At 29.1% G+C, this 21916-nt stretch overlaps 1 protein-coding gene and 1 pseudogene across 9 annotated transcripts in view; one reads left to right on the top strand and one right to left on the bottom strand.

Moving 5' to 3' along the window:
- LOC105425295 (uncharacterized) overlaps window positions 1-13856 on the bottom strand; it is a 43205-nt gene extending 29349 nt beyond the window's left edge. For 6 of the 9 annotated variants that reach the window (XR_016141431.1, XR_016141430.1, XM_089085450.1 and 3 more), the window contains exons 1-4: window positions 13610-13856; window positions 11364-12602; window positions 9286-9429; window positions 981-1158 (exon numbers count right to left, since the gene is read on the bottom strand). Coding sequence is in view for 7 of the 9 variants with exons in the window: in XM_089085450.1 (XP_088941576.1) it covers window positions 981-1158; window positions 9286-9429; window positions 11364-12321 (1280 nt within the window). In the remaining 2 variants the exon portion in view is untranslated. Of the gene's footprint in view, window positions 1-980; window positions 1159-9285; window positions 9430-11363; window positions 12616-13040; window positions 13204-13609 lie in introns of those variants that run through there. The other 3 variants (XM_011636005.2, XM_011636004.2, XM_089085449.1) reach the window with 3 other exon arrangements.
- Window positions 13857-17840: 3984 nt separating this feature from the next.
- LOC105425297 (arrestin domain-containing protein 2-like) lies at window positions 17841-19611 on the top strand (annotated as a pseudogene).
- Window positions 19612-21916: the final 2305 nt, after the last annotated feature.

The raw sequence follows: 21916 nt of genomic DNA on the forward strand, positions 1-21916 counted from the left end.
TTTCACGCTCAGAAAAGCATAACGAAACGAGTAAGGCGCTTCATTTCGTTCAACTTCCACAATCAATATTTACGTGGAGACGAGCAGAAGTAGTTGGTTTTTGGTGTCAATATTTGACTTTCTTACGTCCACAGGAACATATATGCGACAATTTAAATATGAATATTCATTTTGTCCATACATTATATCGGGATGTCATATTGTAAAATGTAGTAGAAAAGAAATGTTAAGTCATATTGTCTTTATAAAATATTAAAACAGCTAATATAAACTTCAATAATAACCACATTTTTATGATCAAAATGTCTGTCTAAATTTAGCTCTAAGTAAATAAATTGATTTATTTTAAAACATATTAGTTAAGTTGGATATAATTAAATATAAGATAAAATTCATATTATTATTCATATTATTACAAATTTTCTTAAAGTTTTATATGTAATATAAATTTCTCAATTAACTATATCATTCATAAACAATAGATATCATACGTAATATAAATATCACATACGGTGCATAATATTATAAATATCATGAAAAAAGATGTCAACTTTAATGACGAGTCTCTTTTTCAAAAATCTCTTCGAAACTAAAAATTTCTAAACAGAAAATTTTTAAATAATTATCTAACACAAATCTAAGTACTTGCGCATATTTAATAAACATTCGAATAAAACTTATTTTTCACGAAATAACATAATACATATTTATGTGGAGTATATGATACATTTCATACATTAATATATTTACCGGCAATATCTTCCTGTGGCTTACCATAAGATCCAGTAGTCTATCGTATATGTTACATATGTGCTCATATTTCGAGCTACATAAACATACAGCTCTGCGAAGCAGAATAGATGCCACAGGAGGAAATACAGATGCGAGGAGAGCAAGGGAGTACATTTGGAATACATTTTAATGGTAATATTAATTTATTCTATATTGACAGTCCGAAAAATCTCAGTTTAATGACTTACCTACTACTATTAACCGAAGTGTTGCTTCTGCTGCGTCTGGAAATGATGGAATCACCTCGATTTACGACACCCTTGTGAGTGATGCTGAACGCTCTGAGTCTATATAAGTCATCGCCTGCTCGAGGATTATACGCCTTTTCCGGTAGACTGTGTACACGAGGTCGTATGTGATCCGGTACTGTAATACAATAAAACAAAAGAAATAACGTTAATTTAAAATTTTTTAATAATATTATATACAATATAGGACTATACAAACAAAAATATATTTAAAATAGTAATGATGCTTGTAATATATCAGTAACATATAAAATATCAGTAACATACAAAGTATTCTAATTACATTCAAAGTAATTAGAAATATCTCAGTGACAAATTCAAATAATTTCAAAATGGTATAAAATGGTAAAAAATGGTATAAATATTCTTTATAGAAAAAAAAAACATATATGTCTACGTTTATGTCTGCAAATATTTTTAATACAATTATATATAATTTCTTTTTTTATATATTTTTTATGAATGCGCGCGTGACATGTGAATAATTTCGACAATACTTTATAAATAATTATAGCTCAATGTTTAAAAGTGATTACTATGGATAATCAATATCATATAATGGCTTAGTCCTCGCATGACAAATGGTTATGGTAGAATTACAATCAGTACTGATTGACCTACAAATTGATATATGTTGACAGCTAATCTGTATTGCGTGTAGCACAGTACGATGTAACGATTGTAAAATCCGGCACTTAACGCAAAATGTACTTTTCTATTCTGTTCCATCAGCTTGTCAGTGCAATGCGATGTAATCACTTAGCTAAGGCAAGCACTTTGCACTGTGCACATGACACCGCCGACTTTTGTACAACGTTATTACGCCGCTAACACGGCGTAGATAAACGACAACTGATGATAGCTAAACCAATATCACCCAGTTAAATATTCAATTCCATTACCAAGCGACATCAATCGATTCAACGTCGAACTATATATTGTACAACAATAATTTCAGTATGCGACTTGAGTGCTGTCGTTATAGTGCACAGTTATTAGCACTGGTCAAATATGAGAAGCTGAACGTTTCATTAAAAAAATATTTAATTACCAGTCCATCGTTTTGATTTCTTTGAAAACTATTTTCATAATTCACTTTTACGTAAAATATATCGAACAACCGAGTATTAATACGCAAAGGTACAAACGGCACTAATAATACGAGAACGGAGGAAGCCAAGAAATGGAAGGGACAGACATACAAATGAGATGCCGTTCCCGAGTCCGTTTCCTTCCAAGGACTGTTATTTCACCTGAATAACGAAGACGAAAAGGGTCAGTTGGAATGGGCGACCATCACTCGCCATAATTTGTCATCCAAAAGTGTCGACGGATTCAGATGATTAAACGGCAAGGAAAATTGCCGTGGCTTCTTCAACACGGAAAAAATTATCGCGACAATATTTGACGATTACAAATCGCCATGCAAATATCGTCGTAACAAATGTACTGTGCATTATGCATAACCAGTTATGTGCTATAATGAGATCTCGCGCAAATGGTTCGTTCGTTACACGAAAGTAATTTTACGAATTATGTGTATGTATATATATATATATATATATATATATTGATCAATATATCTTCCCCAAACAAACAAAATACGTAATTAACCAAGCGCATAATTATCGAATTTTTGAACGTGACGTATATGACAGTTTTTGTGATAAATCGTTAATATATTCATATTAAATTTTATACCGCTAAGTATATGTATACATGCGTGAAATATAAAATTAATTGCGATATAAACAAAAGCATCACAGATGTACATTACATACATTTCCTATCTCCAACTGAATATGAATATCTGTTTTTGACAAAAATTCTGCTCTAGTTATAATGTAAAATAATACCATAAATCTGGCGTTATATAATTCTTTTCGTAAATTTTAAGTATCTCTCCCAAATTAAAATTCTAATAAAAAAAAAACTGAGGATTACTCAATATTTCACGAAGGTTAAGAGTTTTCGTATCAAAATTTAATCATAAGAATCTCTAAACTTTTATTAAAAATATTTCGCAAGTTACATTTGCATCTGAAGCACGTATTACTTTCTTCCAAGGCAACCAAGGCTTCCGTGGAAAATTTGATCCTAATTTAAAGAGTTCTTTAAATTACACAACTGAATGAATTAATCGAGACGCATTTCTCGGGACTCGAGATCTCATCCTTTTGTCAAGACCAACCGCTGGGTCAAGTAAATGTACTCACGAGAAAGGGAGGAAGGGAGGGAATCGATCGGCCAGCCCAGCTTCGCAGGTATAATTAAACCACCGCGCTTATGACCGAAAACGAGCTTGGTAGACTCGTTTCCGACTTGCACGGCTTTCCAAATGAATAGCGCAATATTACGAGTCGGAAAAACTGACCTGATGTAAGCGACGTCGGTCATTAGCGATTTTTAACAGAATGATTTACAGAATCATTTGTTATCCTTACGACCATGCAAATTATCTGTCATGTACTCCTGCGACCTTATGCATTCTCATTTAAGCTTCTTCTGTGCAATATAAAAGTGACACAAACAAAATGATTAATATTAATAAAAGCATAATCTGCTCGAAAAAAGCTAAGGATCTTAAATCTGTTAGTACTTTTTCAATGAAGGATTTTTGTTTAATTTATTTCGCGTTATTGACATACGCTTCTCAATGATTTTATAAAGAAAATAATAAATATATTAATAATATATAGATAAAAAAATAATAAATATATATGTAAATAAATATATGATTTAGTTTTGTATTAAATTTGTTTTTTTTTCTTAAAATCTTCTTGAGTCAAGATTACACAATAACAATTAAGTCAGATACGCGTATGTTTTTTCTTTTTTTTTTTTTAATTAAATGTTTCTTGTTATTTAAAATTTCTTACGTGTGTGTATTTAATCTCAAAAATATTTTCAGGTTAATTTGATTTTATGCACATCACATTCCTATTTGATAAAATTATTCTGAGCAGGTATTTCGGTTTGTCTACTATGTTGTTCAAACTTCTAATAATATCACACTCGTGAAGCAGAAACTATAATGCCTGGAATGTTTCTCAGCACCTGTTTGACATAATATTTTAAAGATTGGCTTCTCTAGTCATACTAACCTGTGTGTCACAACAAACAACCAACTAAAAAAATATTTACATTAACACAACTGAAACATTCACTTTAAATTAGATAACAGTGCAAAAACAATGATATAAATATTTTAATTTGTAAATAATATATGCTGCCTTATAATTTTTGATACAAATTTGATACAAATTTAATTAATTTTTTTATAATAAATTAAATTGCAAAATATCTTTCCCTAATACAACTAGTCCTCTCTTTCATTTCTTAATTAGATTCTTTCTCAAAACATTTATAAAAAAAATTTCGTCATATAATTCATAATTTATTTCCGAGCATATACGTTATTTTGTTCACTAAAATGTATTTTCAAGAGATTTTATTGTAACATCAATCTCATGTTTACAATTTCATCATGATATTTCCATACTTATTTTTGAAGAGTTTGCTTGGTAATTTTATATCCGTTAAAATCATACGCCAGGTTGTATCAAAGTATTTCAAGTTTTAATTTAATTATAATCAGCAAAACACTCAAGACATTTTGAGCTTCGCTAGTGAATCTAATTACATCAATTGCATTACTGAAAGTTAACTTGTTCCAAAGTACTATAGATTTTTTATCAAAATCATACAATTATTTAACAAAAAATTAACAAGAAGTTAGTTAATAACAAAAAGTTTGTGAGTTATATGTGTTCAAATATGAATTATTATATAATTAGCAAAGTTGAAATTAAATATCACATTTAATATATTTTTTAATATATTTTTGTTATTAAGATTAAAATAATGCGTCACATTATTAATATTCGCGGAGTTCAACAAAGAAAATGAAATATGAAAATAAAATATAAAAATATAAATAAGATAAAATAAAAAACTATTTTTGCACACTTTTGTTTTATATATTTTATTTATATAATTTTTATCAAAAATTTTATATAAACTAATAATATAAAAATAAATAAAAATTTACTAGTGCATCATATTGCCGAATATATCTCGTGTTTCCTGCTTTAAAGATATTGAATACAAATGGCGAAAAATTTATATTTCAATGTGCTAAAAAATTTAGTATTCTGCGATTAGGACGGTTTGGGTCTCGCATATCACTTATGCTGTCGAAATTCTGTTTCGTTGAAATCCAATCTCCAAAAAGAAGAGAGTTCATGGAATATAGTAAATAATAGAATAAATTTTCGACAAAGGCAAAGTTTAGTCACGAAAAGTAAAATAAAAATTCTGCCAAGATTTTTGCAAGGAAATAACAAAATTTTTGTTATACATGGTTCTTTGTCCTTGTTGATAAAAAAATTTCAGAAACAAGAAATATTTTTTTCCTAAAGAAATATTTTTTTCCTAAAGCATGAAATTCTTAATTTCTTAAAACATTTTACATGCGAAATTTTAAATTATAAAATATTCCAGTTTGAAATTATCGAAACGATATTATACAGGCGATCCTAATTCTTCTTGATAAGTAAAATTTTCCATTTTAACATAATTACTAAATCTTCAAATTTTACGTCTTCTAAACATTAAATCTTTAAAGTGAATTCAAGCAAGTTTCTCTTAAGATTCGCAATTCGAAAATTTTTAGATTGCATTATTCTTTAAATGAACATTAAGTTTATTTTGTTAAATAGAAGAATTGTGCTACAATTAAATAAAAACATTCAGAAAAATACTGAAAGAACAATTAATATCAAAAGAAATGATTAATCATTAATTTATCCCATTCCACGTTACAACTTGCAGCAATATCATACATTATGACAGAAAATGATATGCTATTGGCACAAAATGTTTGTCAAACAAAGATTGTAGAGAAATAATTAATTTTCAACACACTAGTATAGTTGCTTTGGATACCTGGATAGGATAGGATCTGACAGCCTGATGCGGTTTCCAAGTTACACAGAGTGGATGGCATATCTAGTTGAAGAGGATCATGGTGACATTCAGATAACTGGCGTATAACCGGAGATAAAACTCAATAAATTAAATTACTTTTAGTTTTTAATAGACTTTAAATCACTCGCGAGTTCTCAAACTAATAACGCGCTAATAGTTTACATTAGAGTATAGAGTATAGAGACATTAAAAGTTGCTGATGATTAGCAATGTGAAATCAGAATTAATTAGTTATTTAGAAAGAAGAATTAGTTTGCTTAATCAAACATTCATCTAAGAAAATCGTATTAGAATTTGGACATCTATTCGTAGTAAATGTCACAATTCATGAAGTTGCCTAGTGATGAGGAATTTAGCCAAGCAAAATTAATTTTGCACTTCGCGCACGTATATTAAACTCAATATTACGGCTTTAAACTTCGAGTGCGGTGAGCGATTAATTAAATATCGTGGAGCAAGTGCAACGATGTACAACTTTTGCTGTGGAAAATGAAGAACTTTAGACTTTCAAATTACGTGTTCGCCATTTCTAAGAGTGCAAACGCATAACATGCGAGTTTCATCTCTCTCTCTCTCTCTCTCTCTCTCTCTCTCTCGCGCGCGCGCACGCGCGCACGCGAAAAAAAATCTGACATCCGGATAAATGAATTTTTTTGAGGATGCTCGAAAGTAGGTCCTCTTTGGAAATTTAATTCTATTACACAGTTACAAGATAATCTCTTTATATCAACTCATTAAAGTCGTAAGTCTAACACATATATGGTAAACTCAACACTTAATACGTCTTACGTATACATGTTTATTAATACGTAATTACTCTACCTAATCGTTGTTAAACAGGGAATATAACATGCACTATATTTACATTTACGGTAACAAGAAGCTTTTTAGTATCTTTATTAAACGCAGGAAGGATTATACCGAAAGCAACGATTAAGACTGTTTTGCATTTACATGATATGAACGTGTGGAACAATAATAAAGCGACGGATCGCGTAAACGAGAATAAATATCACATTAATTCTTTGTCACGTCACACTGCTATATTGTGTTGTGACCGGAATGCAAAATGACAGAAGAATAAGGGTAGTATGTCAAGGGTGATAATTCTCTTTCTCGTCTTCTGTCTCTATCCTTGGATCCATGTAATGTGAATTCAAAGCGAATAAAAAAACAAAAGTTCAGAAGAATAGATGCATTAAATATTATCGTGAACCAAAATTCAAGTCATTATTTTAAAAGTTTAAAAAGTTAAATAAAACTTATTTTTGCATAAAGTATTAATAAATCTGAGTAATGTTTTTGCAATATGTATAATAATATTGACTATTGTGTTCAATTTAGAATATTGACAATAAATTTATTAGCAGTTATTGAAAAATAAGTAATGAAATCTAATTGATACATCAGCTATTCGTTCGCAAACAGACTAAAACCTTATTTCAAACAATAAAAATGTCCAACACAACTTACCAAAAATTATATATTAATGTTTTATATTACAAATGATTTTATTAATATTTCACAACAATTATCACGTTCAAATAAATTATCATGTATAATCAAGAGTTGTCATTAGAATAAATTATTTTATAATAAAAAGTTTAAATAAGAATCTACAAAAATATAATAAAATTAAGAATTCATTCAAGTAAAAATATTATAGCGAATTAATATTGTTTAATTAAAGAGAATTGCCATGATTTCACTAGTTATATTTACAGTTATATCCCACAAACATTTCGAACTGTTTATACATCGCAATTATCCGTAAATATGCCAACAGAAATGTCCTTGATTGACGTACCAAACAAATATTCAGCTATGATTGATGCTGCAGATTACGTATACGTATTTGGATTTCAAATATGAAAGGTATTGTCGATTTCATATTAAATAAAATCAATTCAGCCGCTTCAAATATGAACATTGATCTAGTCAGAGATCACAGATTTCAATAATCTCAAAACTACTAGATATGCATATTCGTATGCAAACTAAAATATTATAATTAATTATATATTTGTGTTAATTATATATATGTATAAATCCATCCTTTATATTGGCAATAATATTAAACATCAAACATGGATAATTGGATTTATGTTTACAACGACCATAATCGTCCATCATCGATATCATACTCGATATTTGGATCTTAGTAGATATTCAGAATTCTGTAATTTTTCCACATGGACTCATTATGAATGTGCATGAATCCATTTAATGTCACAAGACAAACTTTATTCACTATCCGTATCGGTATATAACAACCCAGAGAATAACACATTTATCTCACTGTCGCCGACCTTGTACCTTTGACGAACATCTATGCATTCGAAGTTTTAACCAGGCCAAAGGCAAATATCGACGTAAGCGCCTTTTCGATAAGGCTCTGCACGTATGCATAACAGATATATGACACAAAGCAACTTCCAAAAAAACTACGATATTGCGTGAATATTTTCTATATGCCAGAGAAATAAAAAAAAATTGTATAAAACAATATTTATGGAAATTTTCTCTAAATAAAAAGTAGAAAGATATGTAACGTTAAAAATTGTATTTGTGTTGAAAATATAAGAAGCTTTAAAAATTCTTTTTTTATTAACTTGAGTAAAAGTAATTTTGTTAAAAAACATAATATAAAAAAAAATGTTAAAAATATATGCAAAATAGAGAAAAAGTAACTATAATTGATTAAAATAACAGTAAAATTTTTATCATTTATTTTTATTGCCTTATGTAAGATTTTGCTACAGAAAAAAATTAATTAGCAGACAACAAAATCTCTCAATTTTAAAATTTTTATATAACATTTAATAATAAATTTTTGTGTGTTTAATAATACTTCTTGCTTTCTCTTTTATAAATTATAGATAAATGCAAATTCATTTTGTTGATTACCAAATACTATGATTATGTTCAATTAATATTATAATTATAACAATAAAATTATAATAAAGAACAGGAAATGTCATATATCTTTAAAAGAGGTATATGTAATATAATATATATAATCTATAATTATGTAACATAACACATGCTTTGATCTATTATAATTATTTAATTTCCATTAATAATATCATAAATATGATTATTAAATTTTACTGTTCCAACGATATACTATTTGCAATTCATTACAATTATTGTAATAAATATTTAATTTTTCAATTTCCGAGACTAATGAATTAATTGACAAATCTTGACTCGTATATAAATCGTATATAAGTATAAAAATTATAAATATAGTCACCTGGCAATTCGAGAAAATTCGAAGTTCTCCGTTGTCGGCCTCTTGGATGATTGCTGAAATTCAATGGCCCCACATCTTCATTGGTAACATTGGACATGTTGGAACATTGACTATCGCGACTCCCGCGTCTCGACGCCAAATAAGCTGCAACACACTCACGCACGAGAGCTTCGTGAAAAGTCAGTTCAACGAAAATGCAAGGCGCATTACGTTCAAACGAGATCGTCAGAGGTAAACCGCGATGCACCATACTATCTCTATATAGTTACAGAATGCGTATACGAATACGTCGGATGAGTGTGACGTTTGAAGAAAAACTCGTCACCGACATCGTGTTGCATCGTGCCCGTTAAACTTTCACGAACTTTCCGCGACTCGTGAAAGCCCGTGAAAATAAATTTTCAATGAAAACAGCGCCTCTTTTCGAATGAACCATAAGGGATGAATTGCAAAATTAATGTTGCTGCGTGAATACATATTTCTATTCCTGTACGTTGTAATAACGGTGCGATAATTTCATTTACCGTTCGTAGCATATTGATATTGAAAGTCCATATTGCATAAGTATACTAAACGAGATTCTGAAAATATACAATATTTTATCGTAACATCAGTTCAATAAATTCAACCCAGATCTAATTTTCTTTGTGGCAATCAAAATGAATAAAGTATTATAGAAATGTAAATTAATCGAAATTTAAATAACATTTACAGTTATGAAATCGCAAATCCATATATAGCTGCTAATACATTTATAATGTCACATAAATTTTGTATGATCTTATTCCCCAATGAAAGTCGAATGACCAATGATTGAAGAGGATCGGAGGATCAAGTCTCAAGAGTATATCCTGACTCTTTCATCTGACTTCATCTGGGAGCGGAAAGACTCTAGAAATAGTAAAAAATAGAGAAAAGCAAAAAAAAGATGCGATAAAAGGAAACTTTAGCAAACAAAAATACAGGTAAAAATACATAGAAGTGAAAAAAGATTTGAAGAATAAAGTATCAAGATAAATGTTACCAAAGAAGGCGGGACAATTTTATTCGTCCTCTTTTTATATGATAATCCAGTCGTATCGTGAATTCATGCCAAAAAGCAATTATCGGAGTCTCTTGCGTACGTATATATGCGTGTAAATTACGGGTACGCTTAGCGCATAAATTACAAAGCCTTCATTATGTCTATGTTAACGCGCGTTATGGATTTTCATTGGTAGGAGAGTACTCGGATTAAAAGAGCAAATGACTCGTAGGCCACGAATTTCGCCGTGGCAAAATCCCAAATTTCGCTCTACGGAGGCCAATTATCGGTGGCGCGTGTGCACGTGCCCGGGGTTATTCACGTGCCGTATGGTCCGTCCCCGTAATTCTCGTTCCATCTAAATCGATGCGTCGCGCTCGCCATAACGAAGAATCCTTTAATACCCGCGCGATATTTCGCGCAAAAAATGTTCTTTAATAGCGGCGGTATTACGAATTAGAACGCAACATAATTTATGTTATTAATATGTTATTAAACATTAAACATTAATATTATATTTTATTTATTAATGTTTAAAATTGCATTTTATTCAAATACATCATATTATTATAATACGCTGCACTATTGTTCGGAAATTTAAATACTAACATTTAAAAAAATAAGATTGATAATATAAAAGTTATAATAATAAGTTATTATTTAGTTATAATACAGTAAGCAATGTAAAAAGTAAGAGATGTAATATTTAAAAAAATTTTATTTACAAAATAAAAAAAAATGAAAGAAAGAGTCTTTAGCCAGCTGAGGAACTTTAATTGTAACGTTGCGAAATTACAAAGTTCAAAATGTTTTTGTATATATTTGTATATATTTATGTACAATATACTTGACTACATAATGACCGTTTTCAATCAACTAACCCTTTTCAGCGTAGCAAACATTTCATTGCTCTTGAGAATATCGGCCATCGTTTATTTATTGCCTAGTCGTGGCTAAATTTCAGAAATAAGGACAGTAAAAGATGGAGATGTGAACAAGAATGGAAGATCCTAAATGAAGAAGAAAACGATTAAAAAAAAGAGAAAAGACTCACCAAGACCGCCCTTCATAGAGCCTCTCCTTCTGGGGCTTGATAACAGAGTGATCTCGGTATCGGCATCGCCCATATCCGTAAGATCGCTGGTAGATCTTCGAGACATGTTTTTCTCGCTCTTTCCATGTTTCGAGCGTCCATTTGATCCCTCGCAATGACCTCGGCCGGCCTCGTCTAAGCATCCTTGACTCTTGTTGAAATGCCCGCCCATCTTTACGCTTCTCGACCTTTCGCCAGTTCCCTCGGCGGTTTTTTCCTGCACTCCCGTGGGACCTTCCAAAGAAGAGGTCTTGCCTGGGCTATTACTCTTGTATCCCGTGATCTCTCTATTAACACTCTTCTGATCCAAATCCGAGTTTCGATCCGTTTGCGGACTAGTTGCATCGTGCGACGCTGGAGTTAGGATCGTGGGTGATAAAGGACTGTTCAGGCTCGCCAAACCGAAAGAATTCCTCCGCCGATCGAAGAGCTGCGGACTCCTTGCGCCGTAACTGGATGACGAATTGACCGATCTACTGCGATCAATGACAGATGACGAAGTTGCCGATGCCGGATAGCTCGCGATCTGCCTCAAAGTCTTGCGCGGATTGCAGAATTGAAAAATAGGCGATTTGCGACCAGGCGAGTGTAGTACATCACTATTGGGAGTCTTGGGACTCCGCGGTGGGCCCGTGGCACGAGAGTAGTAACTGGGACTCCTGGAACCGCGCTGCTGCTCGAGCTCGCCGGCGCGCCCAAACTCGTCGAAGTCGAAGGTCGTATTGGGTGTCTCCGGGTAGTATTCGGGAGGGAATTCGAAGACCAGCGGAGTACCGGGTGACTTGGTCAGCGATTGGCTCTTGGTCGGACTCCGCTGTTCGGCAATCGGTATCTGCTGAAGACGTGGAAGCGCCGGCAGCTGCCGTGGACTCCTCGGGGATTTGAGATGGATCGATTGTCCGGGGCTGTTGGTCGCCATTTCCACTATGGAATCTCTCTGACAAATTTACTTCTCTCTCGGATCGCGTTATCTCTGACGATTCAATGTCCCGGCTCGACTGTTTATTGGGAGAAGCCCCACAGCTTCGTCATTATCGCAACATAGAAACGACCGTCGTTGGCTTTGAGGCTATGCCTGTAAATTGTCTTGTAACCGACTACAGCAGTCACCCTTCTCATTTCACCGGATTCACGACAGTTTCGATACCACGTAGATAAGACGTTGTAACAGAACAAGTGTGTTTGGCTTTAATTATTGTCCTGTAAAACGATTCTTTTCGTCCATTAAGTACAAAGATTTAGGATTTCATTAAATTTTTCTTGAGAACTTGCAAAAAGTACAATTAAATAATTAGTGTAACAAAAGTTTTATATGTATATATTATTTATATAAAGTTTTATAACTAGTAGTAGTTTTTTGCAAGCAGAATTAAAGAATAAAGTATAAAAGAGAAGAGCTAAGAAGAGTTTTCGCATTATGCTTATTTTATAAAAATGTTCTTATAAAAATAAAAATATTTAATCAATTCTCTAAAACTTTAGCTTTTCCGTATTACATTGAATTAACTTAAACAAAATTAATTAAATGAAAAGTCACTTTCTCTTATATTAAATCAATCGCTGATTAATTATGGAACGGTGAGATGCGATGTCATTGTGATATAGTGCGTGACCTATAACCGCAGGGTTAAAACGTACCTGTGTCAAGTTCATGATCAAATGCTTGTGAAACGCGTACATCGATTCAAATAAAAAAAGTATGAAACACTTTGAGTTATTGCTCCTTATCTCTTTCTGTTCTGTCTCTTCCTCTCCTCTTTCTCTCTTTCTCTCTCTCTCTCTCTCTCTCTTACTGTCATTTCTATTCAAATCAAAATGGACTTGTCGGATACAATACTATGTAATGAAATAATAAGCACATTTCTAAGAAACAATGTTCAAACGGAACGAATGTATCAAAATGTATCGAATAACATTGCGATTTTTAGTCAAATTTTAATTATTTATTAATTAACACACAAAGTTATCAAAAAAATACAATATTATTCCGATGAATAATTTTGATAAATGAAAAATCCTTCAATCATTGAAAGCCATTTTCCAGACATCGCACGAACAATATTCATCTACATGTAACCTACTATCCCTATTCGAATTGATGATAGATGAACACGCGTGTCGACGATATAAAGTAAACAGATACGACGCACGAGTACACGAGATTATTGGCCGAACTTGTTACACCAGTTAGCCAACTAGGGATTAACCTGTTGATCGTCGTTGTCGCGAAGAGTGCTGTCACGTTGTCTAGCCGAGTCGTCGAACGATGATGTCACAGTGCCCTCAGCTATTTTAATGATGGAATCAGCATTCCAGTGATTAAGGAGGATTCCGACTTCTAACGAAGGACACACTTATTCTATTCAATCGAATTTTGCGTCGTGAAAAGAACGAAACGTCAATGCCTCGAGATACCTCCTCGGCAATGGCCGGCACGCTACTGAGGGGTTGCAATGTACAAGCCACCCTCGCACCCGCTTCGCATCAGCCGCAGACCACCTCTCTCCCGCATCATCTCGGTCCTGGGGTTTTGTTATTCTCTCCGCACGTGCTCTTTCAATAATTCGCATTCACTCGACGTTGTATATATTAATAATTTTTATTGAATCTTAGAGATATTTAGAGAAATTTCATATCTTTTTAATTTTGATATATTGTTATAAAAGACGTCATGACAAACTGTACAGGATATTAATAATTTTCTTTTATTAAAAATTTAAAATTGAAACTATATTTTTTTATTTATTATAAATACACTTTATAAATGATTTTCATATTCCTTTCATGACACAAGTTATATATAATAAATCGATAACCATCTATATAAATTATATAAAAATATCTATCTTTGAGTTAGTTATGTAAAATAACCTCTTAAAATTTATGATTCATCTAGATTAAATTTTGGTATTTATATATTCGATTAAATATCAGAATGAAATATCGAAAAACACCATGCCACTTTTTGAGTCTAACTAACTTCTCAATCTATATAAGGTATTCCCCTGTCGATAGCTTCGAAACAATCTATCAAACAGGATTGCGTTTGTATTTGTGATAGAACTTACGAAGATATTGCAGGTTAGATACAACAGTGTCCAACAGGTAGACGTTTGGTATATGCAGGCACACGTGAATCTAATATTGGCTTCTGATGTTGATGCAAACCCCTTTATCAATACAGTTCGGCCTTTAATCAGAAAGGCATAGTAAAGCACTTTAGAGGCCCTATAAAGGAATTTAATTTAGCTTTCTTGTCAGTCTGTAACATGAACATGCATCAATGATTAACATGATTCCGTAGATATATGAATTTCTAACAAGAGTTTCTAATAAAGATACTCTTAAATTTAAATATCGAGCATGTTAAATATTTATAAGAAAAAGAAAAAAAAACGCAAATTATATTATTTTGAGCTTAATATCAGATATCCCACGGAGCACAAGTCCATAAAAAATCTTTTTACAATATATAAATATAAATTATTGTTTAATATTTGTTTTAAACAAAGTACATGTTTAAAAGAATTAATCATATATAATAAAAAAAAATAATAATATTAAAATTTTTTTATTATATTATATATTAATTAAATTAGTAAACTTGTATGTTAAAAAATAATGTATAAAAGTTTAATTCATTTAAAAAATGATTGAAAATGATAGCATTCTAATAGTACTATATATACCTTAATTCGATTTTTTTAAAGCAAAAATTATTATAATTTATATTAAACAAACAAAATAAAAAATACATTGATATTACAATTTAACAAATTATCTATTATCTAATTATCTATTATCTATTAATTATTTAGAAAATGTATTGTTGTTTTTAACTGATTTTATCATTTGAGTATTGAGATATGTGAAGCTAGTAATATCAAAAGACCACCAGATAGCAGACACATCTAGTGAAAGTATCATACAAAGATACTCACCATTCTACTAGTAATAAATCTTTTCTATTCTGCAAATATTTATGAAGCAAAACAATTTTACTTTAGAACTCAATATCTTAGAAAATATATTTTGTACAATAATGCGATGTCAGAACTTATGGAATAATGTTATTTTATTATATTTGACGTTTGATATTTACTATGTTTGATGTTTATTAGAGTTCTTATCTTATTTATATATCCATTGACGAATATAAATAAAAAATTCTTATTAATTTTTCAAATATATTTATTACAATTTTATATACATTTTAACTTACAAACTATAAATTATTTATCGGTATGGATAATTATGTGCTTTCTAATTTAAAAAATTTTTTTCTTGATAAATTTACATACAGTCGTAGCCATTATACATGATCAATAAAACAAATTAAAATACTTCCCCTTTTCTCAGTAATAAAATAATTGTTTTGAATATGTCAATTTGATTTTACTAGAACGATGTAGTGAATGAAAGCATTTCAATTCTTTTAAGTAATTAGTTTTTGTAAAAGAAAATATAGATACATACAAATATGAACTTCATATGTATTTTTATTCAGTATTAATAATTATCCTTTAAATAAACAAAAGACTAATTATTTTTTATTTCATATTGATAAAAAAAAAGAAATTTGGAGAACATAATAATAATATAATAAGCATTAAAATAATGTAAATAAAAAAAATATATATAATATTATATTTTAGCTTATATATGTTTATGTTACTAATTAATAAATATGTTATTAATTAATTTCACTGTAATATAAATATGGAACAGAAACGGACATTTTCGATTACTTCAATCTATAACAAGCCATTTGTAACTTACTGTAAAAAAGGCTCATGTTATTATATACATAAATATACTCGATGAGTAATATTATGTAGCTCGTTTCAATTTGCAATTTAAATTTGCAAAATTCTTATACAATAAATTCTTATACAATAAATTGATAAATTCTCTATAAATATTTCACATATTTCTACGTTCTTATATCTGCTTTGTTTATTTTAGTTCTATATGAGTTAAATAATAATTATGTTAATCTTATCAAAAAAATATCTAAAAATAATTGTAAAGACAAAATGATATCCAATATATACATAAATAATATCGAATATGTACATCTTGATAAAAAATGATATTTAAGATAAACGATAATTTATTTAATAAATTCCCATGGTGGGGAATAGACGATAGACATCACTTGACATTCAAGTTCGGCAATTGGATTCTGCCAGTTATCGCGTTGCGTGTCATTTTGATCGCTTGATGAACAAAATCTCGGTTTACAAGTGCGTTACGATAGAAAAATGTCATTAAAATTATTTTATATTGAATTTGATCGGTCGGATGCTATTTATATGCCCGATAAAATTATCTGTGTCAATTATCATTGACTCAGTAAAAGAAAAAACTATTAAAGGTAAATTATTTAAATTATTAAGTTTCTTAAAAATTATTTAAGTTTCTTAAAAATATATTGATCAACAGACAAAAATAATAAAATTTACATAATATTAGCTTGCGTAATAATTATATACAAGATTACATCAGATCTGCATTATATTGATTTCACATTATGTTGCTATTCTTTTATTTTTCCTTTTTTCTTTCTTTTCAATATATGTAAAAATATTCTTATATTAATAAAAAGTTTAATGTTAATATTATTTAAATTTAGCTTCGCAATTTTCGACAAAAATGAAAATTAAAGTTCAAAAATATCGCAATTTTTATTGAAGACTTGTGTCGTTAAACTGATATAAACTTTAGAGATTATCAATTCATGCAATATTAATGATAACATTGTAGTTAATAACAAACTTTTTTATGGAAATGTTATTCTCATTGATATTTTGATAACGCATTCAGAATTATGAGATCATTTCTAATTTTACGTAATAACTTTAGGAAATAAAATATTATTTTGTGCGAAAAAAGAGGGGTAAATAAATAATTATCATGCATTTTTTTTAAATTTTATCAGAATATTCAACTTTTATGAATTTTTTACAGCTCAATAATTTAAACATAAATATATACTTAAACAAAAGGATATGCTTAAACTAAAAGAGTTAGAACTAAAAGAATTATATAAATATATTGCAAATGATAAATAACAAGAGAATTATACATATTAACATGATACAAACTGATATCTCATACAACTATTTCATAAAAATTCATATCAGACTCAATCTTAATTTGATGATTATTACAAAAAATACACAGATACGCGCGCAAACATTCGCACCCGCATCCGTACTCGCACCCGCACGCATACATACGCACCACCACACACCACACACATACACACACGCGCGCGCGCGTGCGCGCACGCACGCATACATTCACACATACTATATGTCCTATATATACTTATTGTTTACAATAAATATAGATTTCCTTAATTAATATTAATTTATTTTATATATAAAACTTTTTTAGAACAATTATTACTTTTTACTCATAGAATTCAAATTAATGGCTAAAGGAGAAGCTAATGTTTTCTGGACTGAAGAAATCCATTCAAGAGATTCTAATGGAGATACTAAAATTTATAGTACTACTTATAAAGGGAACGAACAGTATTTTACTTTAACTCACATCATATCTCACTATCACATTATTAGAATAAATAGAAGGTTAGAACAAAGACATCATTTATTAAAAAATTATTTTCATGTGTTATGACAATAGAAAATTGTATTAAAATATGTATTCCAATGCTAATACTTGATTTTTTGTTTTATAAATATTTTTCATTCGTTTGATGTCTCAATCGTGAATATAAATGTACCATATAAATAAATATAATAATAAAAATTAATATAGTTAATATATAATATATAATATAATTAATATATAATATATAATATAATTAATAATTAATATAATTATAAATTAATATATATAAATCTGTATAAATTTAATTACAAAAAGACATTTGTTTAAATATAAAAATGTATAGGACAAATACATTTTGTTATAATTACAAAAAATAATACATTTTTTAATGAATTATATTGTAACTATGTATTACTAAGGTTTCATTTTCAGATGATGAAAATATACACCTTCCTATAGGATTAAGTAAATATCCTTTTTTTATCCAGCTACCTCATGATATATCATGTAGTTTCGAACATCGCAATGGTTATATTAGATACACAATAAAAGTGATCATAAAGAGACTATGGCGATTCAATTACGAATGTAAAGCTGCGTTCACCATAATTACAAACTACGACTTAAATATTCGACGTGAACAATGTGTGAGTGAAATCGATATTCTAAATTTTACATTTTTATTATCTTCACATTCAAGAATCATAATTATTTTATAATTTTATAAAATAATACAAAATAACTACTTTATAATTATTTTATGAACAGTCTCATACGGTAATTATATTGAAAATTAATAATGCATTATTTATATTAGATGACCGTATACGATGAAGTAACTAAAAATATCAGTTTTCTTTTTTTCAAAGATGGTTCGATAACTTTGCATGTTATATTACCAGGATTTGTTCCAGGACAATGGATTGAGGCAATTCTCAATTTAAATAATACCAGTAGCGCTTATGTGCAAAAAATTTGCGCTAAATTACAGCAAGTACGTTTGTAAATAATATCAGTAAATGATATATAATATCACCTGATTAATAAATTGATGAGAATTTAAATTTAATTCTGTCCTGCAATAAATACCAAATTTTCATTTTTGCTTACAAAGTCTCTCGAGTTTCATGCTTCATCCAAAAAGATGACTGTTATGGAAATTGTGGCAGCTACGCAAAACATAGGACCGTTCAAAAAAGACGATATTATTATACGTTATGTTTACATATTCCGTCAATCTCACCTTCGGAATTGGAATTTTGCAATATAATCTAAAATATATTCTACGTATTGGCCTCCATATTTCAATGTACGTACATATTTTTCTAATAATGTATAATAATATAAATGTATTGTAATTATGTGATAATATTTTATACAGTCGATGACTATTATATTTCCACAAAAATAAAATAAATTTGTGTTAATTATTAATACTTTCTACCAGGCATCGCAAAATTATCAGACAATATCCAGTAATTGGAACAATATCACTACAATATCAGCGCCAGTTTTGACTTTTTCATAAACATCTACCTCATAGAACATCATACCAATGATTCCAGAATCTAGTATTGCAAATGCACCTCCAGATTCATCAGCAATAACTGAATTTCTTGATATGTAAAATTCTGGTATGTAAAATATTCAATCAACAAATTTTAACAAATAATCTTTATTAACATATAATATAATATTTGTTTCTCTTTTAAATTATATTGTAAATATTTTGCAAATATCGAGAAATTTTGATATTTGCAAATTATTTTTGTTTTATTGAAAAGATATTATTTTACTTTTTAATAATTTAAGACCAGACTATTCCTTTTCATATTCGGATCATAATTAAAAATTATCTTTCGTGAATGTCACTAAAATTTTGAAATTTTGAAATTTAATTATTCATACACAAATTTATTACAATGGATTTTGACCCAGAATTAAAAGTTTATCAAATATAGATATAGATAAGATATTTATTTTTATATCTAGCTCCTCCATCATATGAAGAATGCTATATAAACAGAACATCTTGCATCAACACGAATCTGCATATATGTACGGTGTAAACGAACTCTTTGCACCAAGATATCCAGTCTTCAAATTTCCAATTCCATGTAAGACAATCAATTAAATTTCATAATTGTTATGTTTTATTTCTGTCAGTTACATGTACTATTGATATCTTATTTGCAGAATTGTTTGAGAAACAAGAAGGTCATCCAGCTTAAGACAACAGCATTTTAAATGAAACTTGTCTCTGAATATTGTTTTAACTAAATTATTTTTATTTAATTTAAATTATTTCAAATTTAACAAGAAAGTATAAATACTTTATAAATTAAACTATTTCACAAATTAAAGAAAGAATTTTTACGTAATTTTTAATCTTATTCTCAAATTTTATTTTTGTTTAATATATTTTTTATCGTATGCAAATACTGATATACTAATATGCTTCTCTTTATTGCGGACAGTATGTAATTTATTTAATATAAATTTTTTTAATGTATAGAAAAATAAAAATCGATTTCTCATCGAATCAATACATACAGATATTTAAATGTAATTATTGCAGAAGAAAAATCAATTTCTCCCAATGATTTAGCACTATTAGCACGATATCATAGGAGTACAGAAAGTTAGTAATATCAAAAGCCACTAGATAGCGAATGCGTACAAATTGAATACAGTAAGACATTTATTGAACGTTATTGCAATTTTATTTTGGAGTGATAACTCGTATCACGTATACGTATATGAAAAAATTATTTCATATATCGCATTGATTACAATATCTGTACGATAGTCAATCATTTAAAATAAACGATTGCAGGAAAATTTTGCAATTGTAGCTTAATAAACGCACAAAGAAATATTCAACATGCAATACAGCTCCACGTAATCGATTATCCATCCAGCAAGTCTAATGGATAACGAAAATTCATTCACTTCATTTGCGAAAGTAACGCGTTCCCAATGGTCTACACACAATGAAGACTAAAAAACATTTATAGTTATAGTACGTTTCTAATAGAAGTGGAAATAAATATATTGAACCATCTAATCTTATTTCTCAATTACTTATCTTTATCAATAAGAAACTTTCAATTAATTATTAACAATCTTGATCTTGATAATTTTCAAAGATTGATAATCATTACTATGAAGCATGATGACGTATTTGCATCTAACATTGCTCTATCATGCAACCGGTTCTCCGTAATTCCACATTGTTATTTTCAAAGAATTATATTTTCATCCAGCAACAGACGTCACACATGACAGACATTTTACAGTGACTCATACTTTTAACAAATTTATAAAAACTAGTTTACTATTTCTTAACGCGTAGGATGATTATAATTGTATATGACTCAAGTGTTTGGAAATTCACGTATTTAGTAAATATATGTTCATATACAAACGTCCATATTTTAAAAATTACGTTAAAGGTCTAGTTTTTGTATTAGATCTATAATATACATCTTATTTATCTGTCATTTTCAATTATCTAAACACAAATTTCTAAATTTTTAACATTATTGTTTATTAATCTATTGTATAATTAATTATATAAATTTAACAATTTTATAATTAATAATAAATTAATAAATAATAATTTTAAAAATTTAGAAATTTGTGTTTAGGAGATTGATTTTTAAATTTATAATTAATGAATTTTTACTTGTTATTTTTGTGCATCAAAAATACTTTCCAAAATTATTAAAATAATATCACTATATATTTATACCCTTCATTATCCGACCAATGTATATGCAATCTCTGCTAAATTGTATGCGTTAAATTTACCCCACAAACCCTACAAAAAGGAGCAGAAGACTCTGACTACCACCGAATTATCATGAGGAATACGACATTACACGCACCCTGATGACGTTCACAGTGGGGTGCTGATATCCGCCCACGTC

This window comes from Pogonomyrmex barbatus, unplaced genomic scaffold (genome assembly GCF_055798465.1).
Source record: "Pogonomyrmex barbatus isolate J1 unplaced genomic scaffold, ASM5579846v1 scaffold1, whole genome shotgun sequence".
Lineage (NCBI taxonomy): Eukaryota > Metazoa > Arthropoda > Insecta > Hymenoptera > Formicidae > Pogonomyrmex > Pogonomyrmex barbatus.